The 23,794-nt window shown below is 37.0% G+C and overlaps 1 protein-coding gene across 3 annotated transcripts in view; it reads left to right on the top strand.

Annotated features, from left to right (window-relative positions):
* LOC145997142 (uncharacterized) overlaps positions 1–23,794 on the top strand; it is an 89,132-nt gene that overhangs the window by 22,883 nt on the left and 42,455 nt on the right. For 2 of the 3 annotated variants that reach the window (XM_083133789.1, XM_083133808.1), the window contains 8 exons: positions 3,783–3,908; positions 4,904–4,939; positions 8,773–8,898; positions 10,167–10,202; positions 12,209–12,259; positions 15,298–15,420; positions 16,251–16,286; positions 22,901–23,023. In XM_083133789.1, the coding sequence (XP_082989915.1) occupies positions 3,783–3,908; positions 4,904–4,939; positions 8,773–8,898; positions 10,167–10,202; positions 12,209–12,259; positions 15,298–15,420; positions 16,251–16,286; positions 22,901–23,023 (657 nt within the window). The remainder of the gene's footprint in view (positions 1–3,782; positions 3,909–4,903; positions 4,940–8,772; positions 8,899–10,166; positions 10,203–12,208; positions 12,260–15,297; positions 15,421–16,250; positions 16,287–22,900; positions 23,024–23,794) is intronic. The other variant, XM_083133798.1, reaches the window with a different exon arrangement.

Here is a 23,794-nt window from a genome sequence, read left to right on the forward strand (position 1 = left end):
TACGCTTCTGCAAAATCTGTGCAAGGTGGGTTCCCCGCCAGCTGACATTCGATCAGAAGTGGACACGCAGGACGGTCTGTGAACAGCTTCTGAATCGGTTTCGAGCAGAAGGTGATGAATTGTTGCAATCCATCATCATGTGTGATGAAACATGGTTGCACAATTCAACCCCAGAGACCAAAAGACGCAGCATGGAGTGGCGGCATAAAGGTTCCCCGCCCCCCAAGAAAAGAAAAACGCAGCCGTCCGCTGGATAGATCATGGCAAGTGTCTTCTGGGACATGAACGGCGTTATCCATGTGGATTTTCTGGACAAAGGGAGCACGATTAATGCCCAGTATTACTCCACATTGTTGAGTGGTGCTGTACGAAAGTCCATTCGCAAGAAAAGACCTGGGATGTTGTCTGGAAATGTAATTCTTCTCCATGACAATGCCCGCCCTCACACGGCCAATGTGACAACAACAACTCTGGCCGACATGCGCTGGGAAGTTCTGCCCCATCCCCCCTACAGTCTGGATTTAGCCCCCAGTGATTATCATTTGTTTGCACCCCTTAAAGACCATCTGGGAGGGAAGCACTGCGGAGCGATGTCCTCCAGTGGCTACGACAACAACCAAGTTCTTTCTACGCCAAAGGAATTCGGGAGCTGCCAGAACAATGGCAACGGTGCCTCGGCACGCAGGGAGAATACTTTGAAAAACTGACATAGTTTGGTGTTTCTTCTGCTACCTATTTCCTCTGCAGAAATAAAAGTCCCGGTCAACCTTGAACGACCCTTGTATATAGGTAAAAGGTAGGTAAAGTTCCCGGTGCATATAGCACTGAACCATGAGGGCACATTTAGGGGATGTGGGCAGTGGCGGCTGGTGGTCTGGCTTTATGGGTGTGCACTTAAGCCTCGCGTCCAGAAAAAGTGTTTTATCACCCCTCTCAAATACTCACTTCCGTTCTTGCATACATAATGATGCTAAATGCATTGGCAACCCAAGTTATGAGCACCTTTTACTGAAAATGAGGCTATGGGAGACTTTCTTCTATGAAAAATATAAAAAAATATTAATGAAATATCTCAGTGAATTTTCCGTCAATCACGAGAAGAGCGATGTTATTGGGTATAAATAATTCAACATTTGATAACCTGACAAAATCACAGAAACACCGATCTCCAATATTCAACGTAGAACTGTTAGCGAAAAATGCAGGCTCGACCAGGACTCGACCTGGGTCTCTGGCATTCCGTACCATTGCTCTAACACTGAGCTATCGAGCTGGCCTGGCTTCGCCTGATTTTTCATTTCCACTGTTTTACCTTTGTGGAATTGTCTCTACCAGTGCTACCACAATGGGATCTGTTGCCTTTGAGACACAGTAGAAGTTTATGTTGCTTCTTTCCTCCCAGCATAGAGATGTTACTTCATTAAATTAGGCACACACAGGAGATGTACTACGTAGAACTGTTAGCGAGAAATGCAGACTCGACCAGGACTCGAACCCTGGTCGAGCCTGCATTTTTCGCTAACAGTTCTACGTAGTGCATCTCCTGTGTGTGCCTAATTTAATACAATATTCAATATTCTCGATTTGCAAAATATTTAGTAAAAGCTTTCTGTCTCGCTTTGCTGATAATAGTGAACAAGAAGAATAATAATTTTTGCATACATCTAACAAGCAAGGCTGGGCAACTATCTGGGGTGCCAAACAGTGGCATCCTCCTTAATTAGAGCCAAATCCTAAGTGTGAGTTTATTTTTAAGTCCACTTTATGCAAAGAAAAGCAAATAGAGACAACCTTCAGTTTAAAGAGGGGTCCGAACCACTATGTGCCTCCACTGGCTGCATGGTTATTGGCTTTAAAAAGAGTTGGATTTATTGTTGTCAAGAATTAATTGAAGCTACTGTTGAATAACTTAATAAGTATATTGTAAAATTATCCAGCAATTTTAGCTACTGCTTCGTACTTCAGAATTTTTCTTTCCCTTCTGCCTTATCTGTCTTATTGCTACAGTTGCTGTGTTCTTTGCTAACTTCCCTCCAAATATTCAACAATGTTAAATACGTATTACATCTCTGTACAGTTTTCCCTTTCATCATGCTCACTTTGCAATGAAACACGAATGAGCTTTTGACAATGTAACAATTTTGCCACACAATGGAAACATTCCATGTTCCCACTGCGCGGGTGGATAATTCGACTACAGTGCCACAAGGACAGTTTATTTTGGCCAAGCTGCACTAATAAGCAAAGGCAAGACATTGTTTAAAGCATGCGTTTCACTTTCAGTTGTCCCCCGCTCTCCTTCCCTTCTTTCTTGTCCCTGCAACCTGTCATGTTTGGAACAGTGTGGGCAAAGATATCATAGAAATTCCCTTTTAAAAAAAAGCAAAGCCCTCTATTTACGATGATATGTGTTTGACTCTACTCTGCAACCCAATCTCCAATGAAATGGGATTGCTATACTGCATTTGGAACACAACACTAGCAGTGCGAGTTCAGCCCATAATACTGCGAGCTAGAAGAGTGCAAACGAGCACATGGTGACTTGTGCAAAGCGAATATATCTGCGTGGCAGGTGCTGATAAAGCAAAGCCGATGGGGCATGGAAACGTTTGATGTTTTGAATGAGATAGTGTCCAGTGAATAAGTATAATAAAAATTAATTGCATTTCAGATTTACAATTGGGTGTGCACGTGTGAATGTGCAAATAGGCAGAAGCCACTACTGGATGTAGGGGTAGGGCACCACACATTTCTCGATCTCAGCCATTTTGGAGGTGATCAGCACCACACTCTGGCCACCTGTACACCCCAGGGTTGGCCCCAGTACCAATTGATTTGAGGCTGAGTGAGCTCCAGAGCCACTTTATACGGGAACAAGGCTTGAAAAATTTCGACCTTAGATCAACCACCCCGGGAATCAAACCTGTGTCTCTCGCGTGGCAGTCAGACACCCCCAACCGCCGACTAGACCACCACAGTGATTAATAAAATATATACACACAGCCAAAACAATGGTGAGCCATCCTATGTGGCCCTGATACTGGGGCTTAAGTCATTTCATGCTCCTGCTTATCCAAGTTCCATCAAAAGTTGATGAATAACCTTGGAGGGGAGAAATTACCATTCAGTGACGGGCTCTGTTTCATGGTATGGTGTGTATTCAATGTTTCATGTGATTTTACTGTACACGTTCATGATTGATAGAAATATGAAAGCTTTATTAAGATTCCACAGTTAAATTTATTTTTCAATTAAACAAATTCATGTTAACTGGATATGTTGTGCTACAATGAAGGCAGACATTCAATTTGATTGATTGATTGAATTGTTGTTTTAAGTTCACCTTATGCACAGATAGGCTAATCTAGACTGGATGCACAAAAGTAGTTGTTTGTCACAAATATACATACACGAAAGCATCTGATAATGTGATTTTCAAAAGAAAAAACAATAGGTTGATCTTGTTCATCAAAGTTTCCACATCTGGATTAGGAAGTATATGCAACCATTTTTAGAATATCTTGTGCATTTTTACTTAACTAATTTTATGTGTAGAAGTTTTATGGGTGCAGCATAAATAAGTTGAGTTGTATATCATTTACATACTTGTTAAGTTGCCTAATAATTTTTATGAGAAGTTGAGGCAATATAGTGGTTGTCATAGCTTTTAGGGATTTTTTTTCATATTTCAAAATACTAGCCCCAGTTCACATACATGTGCCTACCATTCCAGTGACACCATGCTGTGCCACGGATTAATGTATCTTATTTAATCCTTTCAGCATCAACGCACAACTGTACCCCTAGGCAATTTCCTTGTAGCAATGGCAAATGTATTTCCTGTCGTTACATTTGTGATGGAGACAATGATTGTGGTGACGGAAGTGACGAAGATCCTGAACTGTGTTGTAAGCATTTCTTTTGTTTTCAAACTAGCAAAGTCATTACAATTCAAAAAGATGAGTGTTTGATAACTGGATAAAATAGTTGTTGTAATGCATGTGGACCAATTGTATGCATATATCAGGCAAGACAGTACGATATTTGATTTTGTATAAGGCTGGAAAGATTTGGTAATTCTGCAAAAAAATGCATTACGTTCTTCTCTCATTCTTTTGTATTTTCATGGCAAATCCAATAACTACACTTGTTATATGTTTGTTAGATCCCCTTCAATGATTTTTAACATTAGAAATTAACAAAAAGTAATGAAATTGAATTGAATTGAATTGTTGTTTTAAGTTGACATTGGATATTGAACCTGGGACCCGTTAATTACAAGGTGACAATGTTACCACTACACCATCAGGGAGGCCAGAGTAATGAAATGTTTTAGAGAAATGCCTGTCTAGTGTTCATCAAAATCATATTCTCTATTAACAGAACCTTTAAAATAATAAATATAACTAAAAGAATAAGCATTGAGTGTGACTGGATGGTGTTGCTAAGTGTTCTCTTTGAACTATTCAGCATAAAATTAATAAGCTATTATGTCTGAAAGGAAGTCCATGTTATTATGTAGGAGCATCAATCATTGGCATAATGACTTCATAAATGCTTGCGTGAACAGATTATGAAACAAGTATGACAATGAATAACAAGTACTTGCCATTCATAAGCACGTTACAGGAAAATTTATACCTTTAACTACAGTAATACAATAAAATGTACTACGAACAATAGTATACAAATATTCAGTTTACCCAATATGATACATTAACGTTTTATACATACCAGAAGTCAAAATATTTAAAAATATTATCCTATGTCAAGATATACGCAAGTTTATGAAATTATCTTATAAATTTCAATATATATATATATATATATATATATATATATATATATATATATATATATATATATATTAATATATTAATGAAATGTTTTTACTTTCTTAAAGCAACATCATCATTACCAGCATTACCTTGGATTTCAGGTTAGTTCATATTCTTGAAATATTTAGTGTCTAATTAAATATAGCAGAATTATAGATAGGAACCCAACACACTATGATTTTTGTGCATGTGATGTATGTACAATGAAACAGCTCCTTTTACTTCTTAATTGGAACAATTGCTATCTTCTTTTTTAGTTACAATTTCTTACTTGACATTATGATTATAAAAATTACTAACAAAGATACAAAGTTCACAATAATTTATCATTACGTGTATGTATTCCCTTATTACTCAACATAATTCAGATTGACATTGATGTTCCATCATTTTCCCAGTGCCCCGATACCCACAGCATATTCAACCTTTTCTTAATATCTCCTCATGCACCATGAGTACACTTTCGAGAAATTCAAATGATCATGGATTGCTGAAGACCAAAAAGTGAGAATCCCCAATTGCAGATGGTGAACTATCTCACCTGTCGGTCCACATTGTCCCCTTTGCTCTTCACACATTTGCTTCATCAAAATCTCAAGGACAACCAGGTCGGTCGTCATTGGTAACTATTTAGAGGCTTTGAAGCTAATTTATTAAACCAGTTGGAAGCCCAGTATTCTTTGCGGAAAGTTCTCTGCCAATCAAAAATGCACAGCACCATAATGATGGTGTCTTGTTCTTTTTAAGAATTTTGTCTACTATATATACTACATAAAACTATTTTTCCTTGCATCAGTTTTACTTTGACTTTTGAAATTGACAGCTGATGTGTAGTAAATGGAAAAATCACTTTTTACAGTAACCTTGTTTCATTACAAAAATAGTGTATAAAATATTAGCAAGTTAACTAACTCTCTTTAAGATTTGCCTTCTACAATTTGGCGTATATGTGGGCTGTATTTGTAAGGATATGTGAAACCAGTAAGGAATGGGGTTAACTGACATAATATTAGAGCCTACATGCAGTGCTGGAAGATGGGAGAATTTTAGAGGGCATGTTATCTCCCACCAGGTAAGAAAATTTGTGTTAAGTATCCCTAAGCTAGGAAAATTTGTGTAAGCATCCCCCCCACCTTCTTCATTGTCTCCATCTTGAGTCATTCAAGCATCCCCTTCATCTGTCCCCAACTTGACCAAGCATCCCTATACCAAGGAATTGCCACTTGAAGCACTGGGTACATGATAGGACAGCTTATGTTAAGATGCCAAGTTGCTGGCAACATTGTCATTACAGCTCACAGAAATGCATTCAATGACATGTTGATGTGGCACCACCTCAGGCCCATAGCTAGAATTGATCTCTAAGGGGGGGGGGTGACGGGTTATCAGGGGGGCTTTGTAAACCAAGTCTATTTTTCAAAAGGTTAAAAGTATTAAATGAAGATGTGTGTGTGTGTGTGGTGGGGGTGTCATTAACTTATATAAAATTTATAAATATCATACAGATACTACATTTTTCAACATCTTTTAAACCATCTCTTGGAGTGTTAATTGATTGAAACTGATATCATCCCTTACAATAGAGGTTCCCAAATGTTTTAGTTTCACTGCGCCGCTAGTGTTTCAAGATTTTTCCGCGGCACCCTGGTCATAATGTAAGCCTATCTAGCACTTGCAACATCCAATTAGGGTGGTTAGGTTGCTTGCCTTAGTTAAATAAAAAATATACACAGTTTTCAAATTCAGAAACATTTTACATGTAAAAAGTACTAAATGAGCAAATATTTGGAACAATATAATCATTTCAATGAAAATAATGTAACATTTCGCGGCAACCCTAAAACCCAGCCACGTCGCACCAGGGTGCAGTGGTGCACACTTTGGGGACCACTGCACACTCAATACTACAGATGATACAGACATGTATATCACACACAAAAGAACACACAATATTCAATCACATTGCCTACAGTACATTTCACGCCCGGCCGAAACAATGACACTCCCCTTCGTTCCCAAATCTTGAGAGCTGTTGACCTTTGATGCAGATGCGAAGGGAATTTGCATGACGACATCAAAGTCACAGATTTCTGTCTAAACGGGAGGTCGCAACAGGTACAGTGAAGGTACAGATAAGGGGTTATGAAAGAACTTACAAAGTCTAGATAATTTTCAAAATATTTGCAGCTACTTTGACTTCTGCTTATAAACAAGATGAGCGAATGTAATAGCTGCTGTTCATGTTCTGTGGATTTATCTTTAAAAATTTGAGCTGTCTACATTCTCACTCTTCACTGGAAACAAATTACACAAAATAGTTTTACCCAATGTCAATGGGGGCTGATGGCAGTGCCAGGGGGGGCTGAGCTCCCACCCTCCCTGGCCCCTGCCTGGCTACGGGCCTGCACCACCTGCTTGGGTCTACATCTAGGTTTGTTAATTTCAAACTCATGAATAGATGTTTGTGGTAAAGTCACACACATTCTGTGACGATTAATCATCATAATTCTGAAATAATTATGAATTATCATACCTCAGAGTATGTAGATAAAATAAACTGTGGCTAGAAGAAGACATAAAAACAATTACAACCACTACTGGATGCTTTAATAGTCTCACAAGTGTAGCATTAGTTCTGTACCTTATAATTCATTGATTAACAATTAATTTCCTACTTTACTAATTGTGAACATGATTGATTGAATTGATGTTTTAAGTCCACTTTATGCACAGTAAGGCTAATCGGGACTGGACCTACAGTTTAAAGTGGAATCCAAACCACTATGTGCTTCCACCGGGTATCAAACCCGGGACCCCTTGATTACAAGGTGACAACGTTGCCAGTGCACCATTGGGAAGGTGCATTAATTGTGAACAATTATCAGTAACGTGTGCTAAGGAGAGGCAGGGAAAGCACAACTTACATAGATTTTTCAAAAATTCTCGAAGAATCTTTCATTGTTGCTTTCTACGTGTTCTATGAAGGATAAAGTATTTTCAAAATCTGAAGCCATCTTTACGCTTCAGATTTTTTTGTGCTTCCTTTTTGACTGTGATGGTTCTTCGTCCAGGAGAGATGTGATTCTCTGATTCTTTACCCTTTGTTTGTGCTTGCAACCTACCCCTTGCGAGCTTACATCGTTCTTCCACATTCTTCCTGGTAAGTTTAGGCAGGGTTCTGGCCAACCAAAACACAGTCAACAAATCACGTTTGCCTTCCCGATTGTGGGTGTCTGCAAGAGCTGCAAACTCTACTTCATTTATCTTACTTGTGCACAGAATGAGCTTTCAAACTTATATTTTGAGAGAAAAAATTGTTACTATGATCTATGGGAGTTCCATAGATCATACAATGACTCAGTTTGCTTGGATTTAGACCACAAAAAGTTGACATTTTTAATTCACAAGCCCCATATTAGATTGCTTTCTGGGGATTGAAAAACAGTTGGAGCATCATGCACAGATAGCATTCCCCCATATACTCCAAATATTTTGCGGCATAGTTTAAGCTCAGAATACAGGTGCTCTTTTTTGAGGTACCGTGTAGGTACCTACACGGAAGATCGTGGAGAGTGTAGTTTAACAGTTTTAAGTTTCACTTTTATACATTTTCGGGGGTTTTAAAGGAAGGATGAAAAGAAGAAGGCATAATGCATCGAGGCAAGGGCAAGTTTTAACACTTTTTTTTACCATTTTTACCTGTTACCCTATTCCTAGTTTGATGTAACTTGACGTGGCATGGTGGTTTGATACGTGCCTTGGTAGAAGCCTGAGGAAGGGGGTGGTAAGACCCCCAAAGTGTCGCTTTCACCAACGAAGCATACTCACATATCATAAGTAAATGTTTTTTTATATTTTATATTTTATGAAATTTTATTGTTGCACTGTGCAAAAAACTTAATATCAAGTAATTTTTTTTCTGCTGTTGTTCTAGTAGAAAATCATCACTGTTCTGCTAAACAATTCACATGTGACAATGGACAATGCATCCAATGCAACTATTTGTGTGACGGAGACGATGATTGTGGTGACACAAGTGATGAGAATCCTGAAAAATGCAGTAAGTTCTATTTTAATAAACAACTGTTTACATGAACTTCAAAATACTAAATTTGCTGAGAGTACTTAATATATCTTTTCAAAATAACCAAATATAAAATATTTTATGAAATGTCAGTTTGTTCTATTCCATAAGGAAGTTTCAATTCTGGCCAGAAATTAGTTCCTTCATATTCTTGAAAGGTTACAACGTGTACTGTTAGTTTCATGGGGGATTTCACATTATGACCTATTTTGGTTGTTTTAATAGTTGTATTAATCCCATTTACAATGTGTAATTCTTTCCTCTTTTGTGATAATTAAAATGTAGTATTAGGCTGGTGACAGAAATGCAAGATCTTTAATATGTAAATGTATGATATAAAATGTTCCAGAAGTATTACACATACATGAAACGCCACTCAGAATGAATGATAATAAATACAGTATTGAGTAAAATAAAATATATCATTGAAAGGAAAGAAAAGCAGTTACAACACTGTCAACATAGCAATTCTAAATTGTATATACATTTTCAAAAACACTAAGTTGCTAACCAAGGCAGTTTATTAAGAAATAAAAACACGTAACAAGTAACATTTCAACCCTGTATCAGGTCTTCCTCAGACAAAGAACTAAACTAAAATGATGAAATACAGATACAGAAAGATTACATACACATAGCAGGGTGACTAACCACACAAAAATAAATCATCTTGACAGTCCTTATTTTGGATGATTTCTCCAAAGGAATTAAATACATACCCCCCCCCCACCCCTGATACTATCTGATTAACAGGTAGTTCCAGACTCTTACTAATCTTGACCTGTCAATCACCTGTCAGTGTGGTAGACCCATTAGTCAAATGTCAAGAGGTGATATGTATTTTATTCCTTTGGAGAAAGGATAAGTCCAAGATAAGGACTGTTAAGATGATTTGTTTTTGTGTGGTTAGTCACCCTGCTATGTGTATGTAATCTTTCTGTATCTGTATTTCATCATTTTAGTTTAGTTCTTCATCTGAGGAAGACCCTGACACAGGGTTGAAACGTTACTTGTTAAGTGTTTTTATTTCTTAATAAACTGCCTTGGTCAGCAACTTAGTGTTTTAATATGGAAACAAGGCTTAATTATATTACAATTTGTCAAAAGTATACTTCTCCTCCTGAAGAACACAGGAAAACAAAAAAGATGGTCCACAGAAATACTTTGTTTAGTAGTACTTTTAATCAAAATTAGTTATTGAATTAAAAAGCTACCATATGCATATATATGTATTTTTTTTCTAGATTTATCGCCATCAGGAAATGCAGCAGTGAACCCAGGTTTGCTATTTTAAACTTATAATAAAATTAATGTGTATGTGCTTTCATAACCTAATGCAAGTGTTGAGAGATAATGAAAAACAATGAGAACAATTTCTAATAAGCTGTAAGAGGGAATTAATATTTCAGTACATAATGGAAAATTCCATAATCTCAAATATTCAAGGTATGATCAAAAATTGTATGAATTAAATTGCATAAAAAATACCCTTATGTGCTGCTTGTGTTCATTAGTCCTGCTGTCTGTCTCAACTATCAACTTAGTAACTACCTCAGATAAAATTAGATAGGAGGCGACGAATTATGAGGGGGTGATGAAAGATGAAGGGGCAGTGAAAGAAAGGAGGCGATGAGTGATGAAGGGTGACGAAAGATAGTGGGCGACGAAACATAATGGCAACGAATTATGAAGGACGATGAAAGATGGGAGGAGACGAACGATAAGTGAGCAATGAAACAGGAGATAATGGAAGATAAGGGTGACGAAATCTAGGGTGTGATGAATGATAAGGAGTCGAGAGGGAAACAAATGATAGCAAGCATGAATGTTAGGGGCGACGAAAGATAGGAGGCGGCAAAAGATAGGGGACAGCGAAAGAATAGAGGACGATAAAAGATATGAGGTGATGAGAGACGAGACAGGGAGCGAACAAAGATGAACATGTCAAAGGATTGGGGGGAGGGCTTTCTGTGCATAAGCACAAAATGAACTTAAGGTGAAGGACTAGTTTAATATCATATAATAATATTCATTCGCAATCACTGTGGAAAGGCCATAGCCAGGGAGTGAGAGCCCCAACCTTGGAAGGAAATCAATTCTAGGAGGAAGGGGGGGGGGGGCAAACATTGACGGCCAAGGTAATCATCAGGGGGCACAGAAAGAATATTGTCCCCCTCGATTTCAAATTTTATACAAATAAAAATACATCTTGTAAAATTGGACCTGAAAATTTTCTTGCTCGCTTCGCTCGCATTCTCATTCTTTTCAATATAATGCATTGGAAATTACTAGAGAGAGACCTAACACCAAATGTGTACTTCAGACTGTTGTTGCTAAACAGTTTTGTTTCAAATGTATGAACAATCGTTTGGAGAAAATGGAGCACACACACATGAGATACAATTTATATCATCTCTTGGTTTATGAGGTGGATCATGACACTCACCTGGGCCTCCAACGTTTTAGTTAACAATGATTTTATGACATACATGTTAGGACCGTAGTTTGGGATGGAAGTATGCTATTCGACGAAAGTAGGGGTGTGCGGGACAGATTTTTTTTTGGTCAGGATGGAAATTTTTTTTAATCCCGACATTCGGGATGGAAAAAAATCGCCATTTCCCGACAAAGTCCGGAAATTTTCAGGGCGGCAAATGGTCGAATTTCTCGAAGCTCTGAAAATCTTGAATTCTACACATCATTTTCAACTTAAGTGATTGTTTTTGAATTTTTGGAATAAAAAAAAAACAATTTTCGATACGCTCCAGACACTTGCAATGCAGAAAACATTGAGAATTAACAACTTTTTAAAATGACCATTTGGTATTTCCCAACTGCTCAGGATCCCAAAAAGTCGGGAAGTCATTTCCCGAAGTCGGGATCGGGATGGGAAATTTTTTTCCTGATCCCGGTCCCGACTTTTCGGGATCCTGCACACTTCTAGCTGAAAGTTTGGGGAAGAAGGGGCATTGTAATGGGTGTCTGCCCCCTCAGAGAGAACGTCTTTAATCCACCACAGGATAAAAGACACAATTTCATAGACTGATGGACATAACAAATAGCAGCTAAATGCATCATAAATTATCTCACTTGGCATACCTCAGAAACTTTGAAAGCTACACAGATAAAATTAGGTGAATTTTAGGATCTAGCACTAATTATTTTGACTGATCCATGAGAGGAAGAGAAATAGACCATTGTTGTTAATTTCATGGAGGTATTCACTTTTCTATAGAATAATGTAGTTTCAAAATACTTTTTCACAAATAAAAATTATATATTTCAGAACTGCAAACTGTGTACATTGAACATGTAGAACTGACGACACTAAACCCAGGTCAGTGAAATTCTTGTTTAATACTTAGTTTTTTTTAGTTTTAATTAAAGCAATTTTAGCACTTGATATTAATGTGGAAAAATAACAAACAAGGTACTAGAAAGCTGTGGATTGTTTTGTTGTTAATGTGCAGTCTTCTACATTCATATTGTACTACATCTTTAATACAGTATCCATGGGCAATTAATCCAAAGTTGGATACTTTTGTATGTACGTATATTGCAACACACTTGCAAAATATATTGATTTCAAACACTTCAAAATCAGAAATAAATTATCATCAAATTGTGGTTGATGTTGTTCTATTACCCAGCCAATGTCTAGCACATGATGTTGTCCTATTCCCTATTGTTAACACTTACCATAGTTTAGAATAAAGTCATAGAAAACAACTTCAAATGTGATAACACAGATTTAATCATGTTAACTCAATACATCACAAATATGTGCAACATAATCATCCATCATCATATCTATAAGAAAATCTTGTAATCATGGTAACCACAGAATGTAAACATCATTTGTCTTTCATCTTATTCTGTAGCTGGGTCATTAGATGTAAAATCATCCAGGCCATGTCACCCCCTCATCCCTGATTTTCATTAAATTCGGTAACTTTATAGAACTTTTGATGCTGACTACAAAAATGACTATGTTTTGTAGATTGGTCAAGGGGTTCAGAAGTTATGCACTTTTTAAAATCTCCGTTTACGCCACATGCAGCTCCACTTTGAATGACACGCATTAGCTTATAAATGATCATATCTTCCCTCAGGTTTGACGTAGAACCCTCAAGTTCGTTTTCCTTTGTTCAGAATAGTGTAAGCTTTCATTTAAATAAGGTTTCAGATGAGCGTATAAATAACCATGTATTTTTATGTATAGTTTTATGTATTTTTTAGAAAAATAAATGACTAAGTTCAACAGCAAATTTCATGCAATGCCCCCCCTTAATATCCACCGAATTTTTTATATAGCTAGCTCAGAATGTGTACTAATGCATGATGAAAAAAATGAAGATGGGCGGTTCAGAGACAGGGTGATAAAAAAATCATTTGCATCAAATGACATTAAAAATTAATTTGATTAAAAATACTTTTGTATTTAGCACAAAGCATGAAGTACAATATGTTTGAAGGTATTATATTCAAAATTTATATTCACTATGTGTGTGAGGTAAGCATAGGCTTAACCTGGTGGGGGCAAAGGGAAGCACTTGCCCTCACAAAATATACAAGTAAATATTTAGAAGTAATAGTTATCTAAGTTACTTTCAACTGTCTTCAATTTTTTACAAAAATATTATCATCATAATTAACATTCCCAAGTTTAGCAAATTTATCTGGGAGAAGATTCATTTTGTCATTTTATATCAATATGGGTGTTCTTTTTTTGGCTCCCTCAACAATGACTTTTTCTCTAGCTAGTCAACCACATTCCAAATTAACGTAGCACTCCACCAAAAACACTGAAGTTTTCACTCACAATTAGAAATGAATTGCAATAAAGTGTGGATGTTTCCAGGCCATTCCAAGAAAATCCTTTCACCTAGCATCCACAGAAAACACATTTTTTTTATAATTGGGAACAGAGTTGTAAAATTGAGCTCTTCCCGGATTGCGAAAAGTAACCCTGTTACTGTTGCAAACATTACAGTTATTTACTTTTAAAAGTATATAGTTACAATTAGAATTCCTAAATAAAAAGTAACTGTTACTTGAAACTAATTACTTCGAAACACTGGTTGTTTAACAGTACAGTGCAAACATAGTAAGTAAGTGCTGATGAAATACGTTTTGTATAACTGTATGGTTTGGCAGTTGGGAAGAAGTGGCTTTCCGAATTCCAACTATAAACAGTTACGTAGTATGTGTGTGTAATTCAAACTTGTCTATAGGAAAAAAGGAGATGCAGCAATTAAAATCATGCATCCACTTGGTCCATCACCTATCTACCACTGGCCACAAAGTGTATTGTGTCCAGTGGACATTTGAAATGGTCAAAATATTATTCTAAAATGTGAATGGTACAATTTATAGTACATGAAATTTTGGCAATGCCTGTAGAACAACAGAGTAAGAAATATTTGGTACTACCTTCATGGGCGTAACTGTTTTTAGAGTGAGAGAATCAAAAAGTTTTCCATCCCACTTGCTAAATACATTTGCAAAATCAAAATTATTACTTTTTATTTGTTTGCTTCTAAGGTGCCAGGAGGTAAATTAAAATGTACTTAACTTTTAAATTTTAATTATCCAATATATTTGGGGGCAACGTGTTTCCCTTTGCCCCCACCAGGTTACGCCTATGCTTTCCTCATACATAGTGAATAGAAATTTTGAATGTTAGATCTTGAAACACATTGTACTTCATGCTTTGTGCTAAATATATAAGTAATTTTAATCAAATTAATTTTTAATGTCATTTGATGCAAATGATTTTTTATCACCCTGTCTCTGAACCGCCCATCCTGATTTATTCATCATGCATTAGCTAACTATATAAAAAAATCGGCGGAAATTAAAGGGGGGGAGTTGCATGAAATTTGCTGTTGAAGTTAGTCATTTATTTTTCTAAAAAATACATAAAACTATACATAAAAATACATGGTTATTGATACGCTCATCTGAAACCTTATTTAAATGAAAGCTTACACTATTCTGAACAAAGGAAAATGAACTTGAGGGTTCTACGTCAAACCTGAGGGAAGATATGATCATTTATAAGCTAATGCGTGTCATTCAAAGTGGAGCCGCATGTGGTGTAAACAGAGATTTTAAAAAGTGCATAACTTCTGAACCCCTTGACCAATCTAAAAATAATTGTCATTTATGTAATCAGCATCAAAAGTTCTATAAAGATACCGAATTTCATCAAAATCGGGGATGGTAGTGACATTTTCACAAAATTCTGGATGGTCTGACATGGAATGACCCAGCTATTGGTACAGTAGTCATTGCAATTACTTTCATTAAAAAAATAATTTAAATCTAAGGTGCATGGGTAGGTCTGTTCTTAGATTTGACTTTTGTTTTCAGTTTCTTCGTTGTGCGGCTCCAAAGAGTTTCAGTGCGGCGATGGAAAATGCATTGTATGTAATTATGTCTGTGATGGTGATAACGACTGCCCTGACAGTAGTGATGAAGATCCGGCAATGTGTAGTAAGTGTCATATTTGTAAAAAAATATATTTATTTCATACAATTAATCAGCCTTTGAAAATCTGGATAAAACCAAAAGACAGTATCGAATTTTTAGATTACGTAGAAATTTTCTGAAACTCCTGTGTGTGCCTAATCTACAATTATTAACATCTCTATGCTGGGAGGAACCAGGCAACGTCGAAGTCTACTGTGTTTCAAAGGCAACAGATCCCTTTGCGGTAGCACTGGCAGAGACAATTCCACGCAGGTAAAACAGCGATAGCGTGAGATCAGGTGAGGCCAGGCCGGCTAGGTAGCTCAGTGGTTAGAGCAATGGCATGGTATGCCAGAGACGAGGGTTCGAGTCCTGGTCGAGCCTGCATTTTTCACTGAAAATTTCTACGTAAAAAAAATTATATCTTGTGAAATTTCTAATTAATTGCATATGGTTCAAATGTCGAACTTATGTTTGGAAAATAATAATAAAAAAAGTAGTATAATTTAGAGCTTTAAAATATTTTTCCTTGATATTAGAGTGTAAATACAAGGGGAAAAGTGGAATATTGGAGATTATTTGTGTATTGTGCCAAAAATATGATAAAATACACTTTTAGTGAAAGACAAGTGTAGTTTTTAGAGAAGAAAGATAGATTACACTATCACTACAACAAATCATGATTATTTACAGAAATGATTAATGAAAAAACTTTAGTGATTAAGCCAAAAAAGCAGATGATTGTTATTTCTGCATTAACTCATTCATTCATAGAACATATGAAAATAATTTATTTCACTAGCATGTATATAATTTTGAGATCTAATTTTTTTCCATATTTTTCTCTTATTTAGATGGAATACCTAATGGAACATATTTCTGGATATCAGGTTTGTACACATAAACATATTTCCGAATATACATATACATATTTAGACTGTTACTTTACTTTTGTATAAATGGAATGTTATCAATAGAATATTGTGTAAAATACACAATGAGTGCAACACTAACAAAGTACATGTGTTAGGGATTGAACAGTGCCATGTATATCAATATTCGAAACAGCAAAATCAAGAAAAGAATCCCTACATAGTCAAGTAATTAGTGCTCTTGCCTTTGGTGCAAATTCTCTCACCCTAATAAGTTCATGGTTCATTTCTCCCTGCAGTTTTTGTTCACGTTCGATTTCACTACCAGTCTGGTAGCTTCATCAGGCATGCACTGAGTACTGAGTACATGCCTGACAAAGCTACCAGACAGGTGGTAAAATCAATCATGAAAGAAGAGCAATGAGCCTTTGACAGTGCTGCATAATTTGGCAACGCAGGAACAGGCGAACACTCAAAGCAGCTGATTGCTATCCCTTCCTTCTGGATGATAAATTCATTGACAGCATTCTGTCTTGACCAAGCTGTACTGCAAGGCTGTTCATTCTTGCAATGCAAGGTATTGTTTAAAACACCGGTTTCACTTTCAGTTGTCCCCTCACCCCCTCTTTCTTGCCTCTGCCATGCTTGGAAGAGGATGAGAAGGCAAGGGTGGCATCGAAATTTCCCTTTGCTATAAAAAAAAACAAAAAAAAAACAACTTTCTCAATTTGCTAGGATGTGTGCATTGCCTCGACTCCATTCCATGGTCTCAAATGGAACAGGATTGCAACACTACATTCAAGCGCATGGCTGGTGGTGGTAGCAGGTGCACTTGCAGTGTGACTGAAGGTTCTAATGATACAAGTCAGTGGAGGCAATCGGTTTTCTCTCCTTCATTGCTGGATGGATGGAGAGTACAATGAAATGAGAGAAAGAATATGTGGCACTTTTGAAAGTACCATCCCAGCATTCGCCTTTACAGACCAAGGAAAAACCAAAGAAAAACCTCCATCAGGATGGCCAGCAATGGGATATGAAATGGTGGTTTCTCAATACAAGTCCTCAATTTAAAAATACACATAAATGAACAGTAAATGCAACTAATTACACATGGAACATTCAAACAGATATACTAGACATTTCCCTTACCTTCCAATACATTAGTGAGAATAATCTCCATGGAATATGGACTTTCTGTTGCTTTGAGTTCAAGATTAGATGCAAGGTCAACAACTTTCTATTCTGCTTTCTTTGAATTTGAAACACTTTGGCAAGCTGTAATCCATTTTGGCAGGATCTGAACCAACTTCTGATTTTGCTTCTGAAAAAAGAGGAAAGATATTACTGCTAGAAATTAAACACGAATAGAACTGACTGTTCAAAGTCCTAAAACAAGATGTGCTGCAGTGAAATAAGAAGATAGGTTTGATCCATTACTCAAGTTTTATTTTCATATATATTTCAGAATGTTTATTATATTTTGTGACATTAAATATACGACTCCATATACGTTGACACAAATTCATGCCCTTTCTTGACTTATGTGTCACTTGCTCAAATGACATAAATAGTAGGAATACGATTACTATTTTTAATGCTATTCTCTTCGAGTGTTTCTAGAAACAATATAAAAGAAACAGGATCAAAAGTTTAAATGTAAAGTTTATGTAAGTGTAATATTTGGGCATTCTAAGTGTACATGTAAAAGTTATGTGAGTCAGGCACATATCCAGAGGGGAAGCTCAGGGTGTTTGATGCCCCCCTCCTCCTGAAATTTTTTGGTTTCCACTAGATAAAATGAGGATTTTGGCTTCTTGTGTGTGTGAAATAAAATATTATGATCAGGGTTGGATTTACCTCTTTGCTGCCCCTAGGCCAAACAAGCTCTGCCGCCCCCCATACTGTTTATCAAGAATGAAAAAAAAATCATTATTTTCTGTATTACTATTTTTGCTATTAATGGCATGCAGTATTAATTAAATGATAGTTACATACAAAAAAAAAAGTAACAAAGCGATATGACATAAATTATATAAATTACATTTTAACATTTACTTTGTTTTTCAGAGAAGACATACCACCTACTTCTTGAATAATATTCTCGAACAAATAACAGTAGAGTAGTACAATGCGAAACCCCTTTAATAATGCTTGCGCCGACCATTTAATTCTCAACAATTCAACGCGAATCACATGCTTTTGATATGAGGCCAATATCGGCAGTAACAAGGAATGGCATTCCTTTAACGCAGCCAAGCCGGTGTTGTCTTTCAAAAGCAAGTGGCAGGCTCCACGTTCTTGTTGCAATCGCCAACCCGGCTCAGCACACTACTGTACATTCAAAATAACAATGTCGGTAATTAAAACAACAAATTAGTAAACTAGTTCTGAGAACTGCTAGCCTATCTCTCTTAAGAAATATTCTTCGTTAACTTATATTTACAATACAACTACATTAAGTCATTCCATTCTTGTGTCCCAAGAAAAAAAGAGGTAATCCGAGAATTAGGTATTCCTTATAAATTTAAAACAAACAATCATGCTGCCCCTACCAAAGTGCCACCCTAGGCTCTGGCCTATGAGGCCTATTGGAAAATCCGGGCCTGATTATGATTGTAATTTAAGGAGAGAAATAATATTGAGGAAAGGTGGAGAATGTTCTAGAACTCTGAGGGATAACTCTGTTATTGATAATATTGCACGTAAAATTTTCTTGCTCTTTTGGTGTTGTTATCGCAGTGAACCTGAGCAATGTTTAAAGATTTGTCACCATTTGTTTGCACAAAAATTTTATGTGCGGAACATTCCAGAATATAATATGGATGTAAATACTCAGATTGAATTTCTCAGCTGATCTGTATAACAGAATCATTCAATAAGACTTCAGAGGTAAGTGTGACAATCGATTAGTGATCAGTCAGTGTCCATTGACAGTTTTATAATATCTAGTGATTTGAAAAGGACTAGTGACACATTTTCCCATAAAATATCGAAGTGTACTACCATTAATGACCGCAGGATTTTTTCCAAAGAGGGGCAAGCAAGTTATTTCTTTCCAGGGGGGGGGGGCATACATATAATAGTGATCTCCCCTCAAAAACCACCACTTCAGTCTGAAATTATCATGTTCCTTTTTGAGTTACAAAGTAAAATGTGCCATTCTTTAACTTTCGAGTGAAATTGCCATGTCATACAATTTGCACTGGACTCAGTGAAGCCTTCTGAAATTGGTAAACACAACAAGAAGACAATTTATCTACAGCATAGCTTCTAATAACCTTTTTTCTTAATGAACTCAGAAGTGACCAAAATATCACTTACCATGTTTTACACCCGAGCCCTTCAATTAACATAAATTACTGTGACTGAAATCAAATTTTGTGTGAATTTATACTTCTTTTTTTTTTTTTTTTGTGGACACTCATTTTCCAGGGGGTGGTATGGTAACCCTCACCCTCCCACCTCCTTCAGGACATCAGTGTGTAACTACTACTACTAGATAGGGGCCAAAGCTGAAAACACTGCTGACAGTGGAACTCCCGGAGCCTCAGTGTAGTGCTAGTTTGAGTCAAGAGCTGAAGGTCTCTAATGTGAATATTTCAACAGTACTGGGTATTGGAGCGGCGGTTTATTAAAAAAGAAATAAGCTGCACAGATCGAATGAAATCAAAATTTTGAGTGATGATTTATTTGTGCCCGGACCAAATTTCATGCATACAGTCCAAGACTTTCATGAATGTCGAGAAGAGAAAGCAAGATGAATCTGCATATGTAGAAATTTTAGTGGAAAATGCAGGTTCGACCAGGACCCAAACCAGGGACTCAGGCATACCATGCCATTGCTCTTCCAACTGAGCTACCGAGTCACCCCTGGCTTTGCCTGATTTTTCGCTGTTGCTGTTGGTAGCTAAGTTGGTAGAGAAATGGCACGGTATGCCAGAGACCCTGGTTTGGGTCCTGGTCGACCCTGCATTTTCGCTAAAATGTGTACAAAGTACACCTCCTGTATATGCCAAACCGTAAGATGTTGACTGTTTAATTAACAAGCACAGAATAAAAGAGAAAGAAGAAGATTGAGGGACATTCCCACCAGTTGATGAAAAAAATTTCTCCTATGGTCAACACGAGCTGCCGTTTCGAGGTGAGGATGACAGTGAACCACTAAGGGGAGATTTCACACCAAAGCTATACCCTGTCTCAGTTATGTCTGGAGCAAGGCTGCTCGTAGCAGCAGAGAAGAGGGGGGGGATTCAAATGGGCAGAACGAAGCAGTACACGCTGGTGGGAAGGCTGGTAACTGGAGTCGCTTTCCCCCTCTCCACTCAATCCCGTTGCTCTCATGTGTTGTAGACTTGTGCAGCCTGTCGTGCCGCTACAGTGTGAAATGTTTCTATTTATTGGCTTGTTCCAAATGAGACATGTCGTGTGTCCCTTCAGTTTGAATTCTTCCTAAGTCTTGAAGATCTAAGTCACAAGGATGGGAAATTAGGATTTTGTTAAGGTTAGGCATGAAGGCAAGCAACAACACCATAAAGGATCATATCCACATTTGTAGGAAGAATAAAAACGAAATGATAAAAACTTCTGGTGAGCTGATTTTAAAAAAAAATGTGTCCGAGATAAATCAGTCAACATTGTAGCATATTAGGAGACAAACTTTTAGATGTGTTGGAAACTGCTTTCACTGTGTATTAATTTTTTTTCGCGATCCAGCTGTGTTCAAGAAGACTTTCTTTGTTTCATGCCAATATATGACATGACTGCTGAAGTCCTGACAGAGACAATTTTGAACACTTGCAAGTTGTTAGGCCTGAATATGAAAAAAAATTGTGATTTCGGCTTTGATGGAGTTGCAAACATAGGAAGACACATCAGTGGTATTTACGCTCGAATCAGAGAGAAGTATCGAAGAGCTGTCAATGTTCACTTCGCCACCCACAGTTTGAATCTCGAGTTCTCTAATGGATTCGTGAAACTGACACATACACACACACATACTGAGATGGTTTCGGCACAAGCAACAGAGGAGTCGAGTGATAGCAAAAGTCCCGATTTCAGGTTCTGATAAAATTGGCAGCTTAAAGCATGACAGATTAAGGAGACAGTTGCTCCCCATTTTTTGCCCCTGTACTATAGCTTTTTAATGCTAAGCCTTGTCTACCAAGATAAAGTAAACATTCCTCCAGTCATGAATCATCTCCGGCCAAACAACATCTCTCTCCAAGTACAAAATAAAAATTTTTCATTGCCATAACAATGCACCTACCCTGGTTGTTTGAAGAGGTCATCACCAATGCAACAGTAATGTTCTTGGCCCAGAGGGAAATATCCCCCTTACATGCCACCCTTTCTTTCCTTTCTTCTAACTATTTTGGCTCCATAATTCCACGTTCCTGGGTAAATTCCATGCTGTGAACCATGGGACACTATCTGGAAAATGGTGTGAAGACTGCTCCTGTTCAACACATGCATTGCCTTGCCTTGGGAACTCATCAAAGGAGAAAGACGAGGTTGCCAACTCCTGAGAAACCAGGCTGCCAACTCCTAAGAAACCAGGTTACCAACTCCCAAGAAATAAAGACTGACAAGTCTTCCACCACCTTCATCCTATTGAAAGGAACCACATTATGCATATTTTGAAATCAATTTTTATTCTCTATTTCATTCAGGTCATGCTATAGCTCCAAAAATCAGGTTTCCTGGATCTTGCACTACCCATTTCTTGCATGTAAAGTTTCTCTCTTACAAGAAATTTAACAAATCCCTTTAAATTATATGGAACCGCTGTGGTCTAGTCTGTAGGTCATCCATATAGGAGACCTAGATTCAATTCCCAGAGTAAATAAAGTGAGTTTAGTTTGTATTTTCTTTACTTTTTTCTACCTGTATATACACCTTGTTCCTACATAAAATGGACTCTGAAGTTCACCCAGCCTCTAATAAATGGGTACCTGGGGGAGAGGGGTAAATGTGACAGGAGCAAAAAATAACTGAGCTAGAGAGTGTGTGGGGCTCTGCCTTCACATCTCCCATGTGCCTTCATGGCATTGTGCAATGAGCACAAGGAACTTTATTGTACCTTTAAATTACAAATAAATGTATTAATAAAGTCTTCTGATATGTTACATTAATAATAATAACCCGTGTGCAACACTGATGGCCAGGGCTTACCTACCGACTGCCTGCCATACTTCTACATACCTCAGCAGAGGTGGGGGTGATCATCCAACCAAAGGAAACAAAGATCACAAAAGATAGTATACAAAGAGCTTTCTGTAGTACATTGGATTGAGTATAATAATAATTCGAAAACAAATAATGTCCTAGAGTTTGGGTGTGTTACAATTTTTTGCAGCCTAATGTGCAGAAAGACTTGTAACTCGTTATAATTAGCCTTCAGCTTTATATAACTAGCATCTTAGTTATTTCAATACTTGCTGGAGCATTTCCTTGTTTCCAATTGATTGAATTGATGCCATATTTCTGTAACATTAAAACATGTAATTAAACCATAATTGTGGAAAATTATCACCAACATCATTTGATACATATTTGATATTTGATTTGTTAAGATGTATGGCTAACAATGTAACTATGACATTAATTGATTAATACTGTTTACCGTCCCTTAGAGACCCATACCTGTTCCATGAAGCAATTTACATGTGGAAATGGAAACTGTGTTTCGTGTGGGTATGCCTGTGATGGAGATAATGATTGTGAAGATGAGAGTGATGAGAGTCCAAGCATATGTGGTAAGTGGAAATTGTATTCCTTTGAGCTTGATTGTACCAAATATTGTGAAAATAAGCATACTTATTAATTACTGAATACACAATATTGATTTCTGTGTAAAATGTGTTGTTCCACCACTGGCACCACCAAAATTCCATGGCATTTGGTTATCTCCATTGCTAGGCAATGTTTCCTACAATAGAGATATGACAGAATTTGAAGTTTTCCATAAACTCTCTACCTTGAAGTCATTTTGAAACCAAAGAGCCAAGCATTATTTGTAATTAATTGATTGATTGATTTGTTGTTTCAAGTCCACTTTATGCACAGTAAGGCTATCCGGAACTGGACCTACAGTTTAAAGTGGGATCCGAACCACTTGTGTCTCCACCGGGTATCGAACCCAGGACCCCTTGATTATAAGGCGATGATGCTACCACTGCGCCATCAGGGAGGCCTATTTGTAATTAAACTACCATAACTTGGATCTTATTTATAACAAATTTACAGGTGAGCATCCCCCCCCCCAAAAAAAAAAGAAAGGGAAAAAATGCTTGCAAATAATACAAAAACTTTAGGAAGCACATAAGTCAATAATTTTTAGTTCATGTAACAAATTTAGTTAAGATTGCAAAATTATTTAGTTGAATTCATCACAATTCTACATCTAATGCCACACTACAAGCCAATGGTAGATAGTACATATGTGCAACATCAATAATCTGCTTAGTTGAATTCATCACAATTCTACATCTAATGCCACACTACAAACTAATGGTAGATAGTACATA

The sequence above is a fragment of the Lepisma saccharinum genome, chromosome 1 (genome assembly GCF_977018435.1).
Source record: "Lepisma saccharinum chromosome 1, izLepSacc3.1, whole genome shotgun sequence".
In the NCBI taxonomy this organism is placed as follows: Eukaryota; Metazoa; Arthropoda; class Insecta; order Zygentoma; family Lepismatidae; genus Lepisma; species Lepisma saccharinum.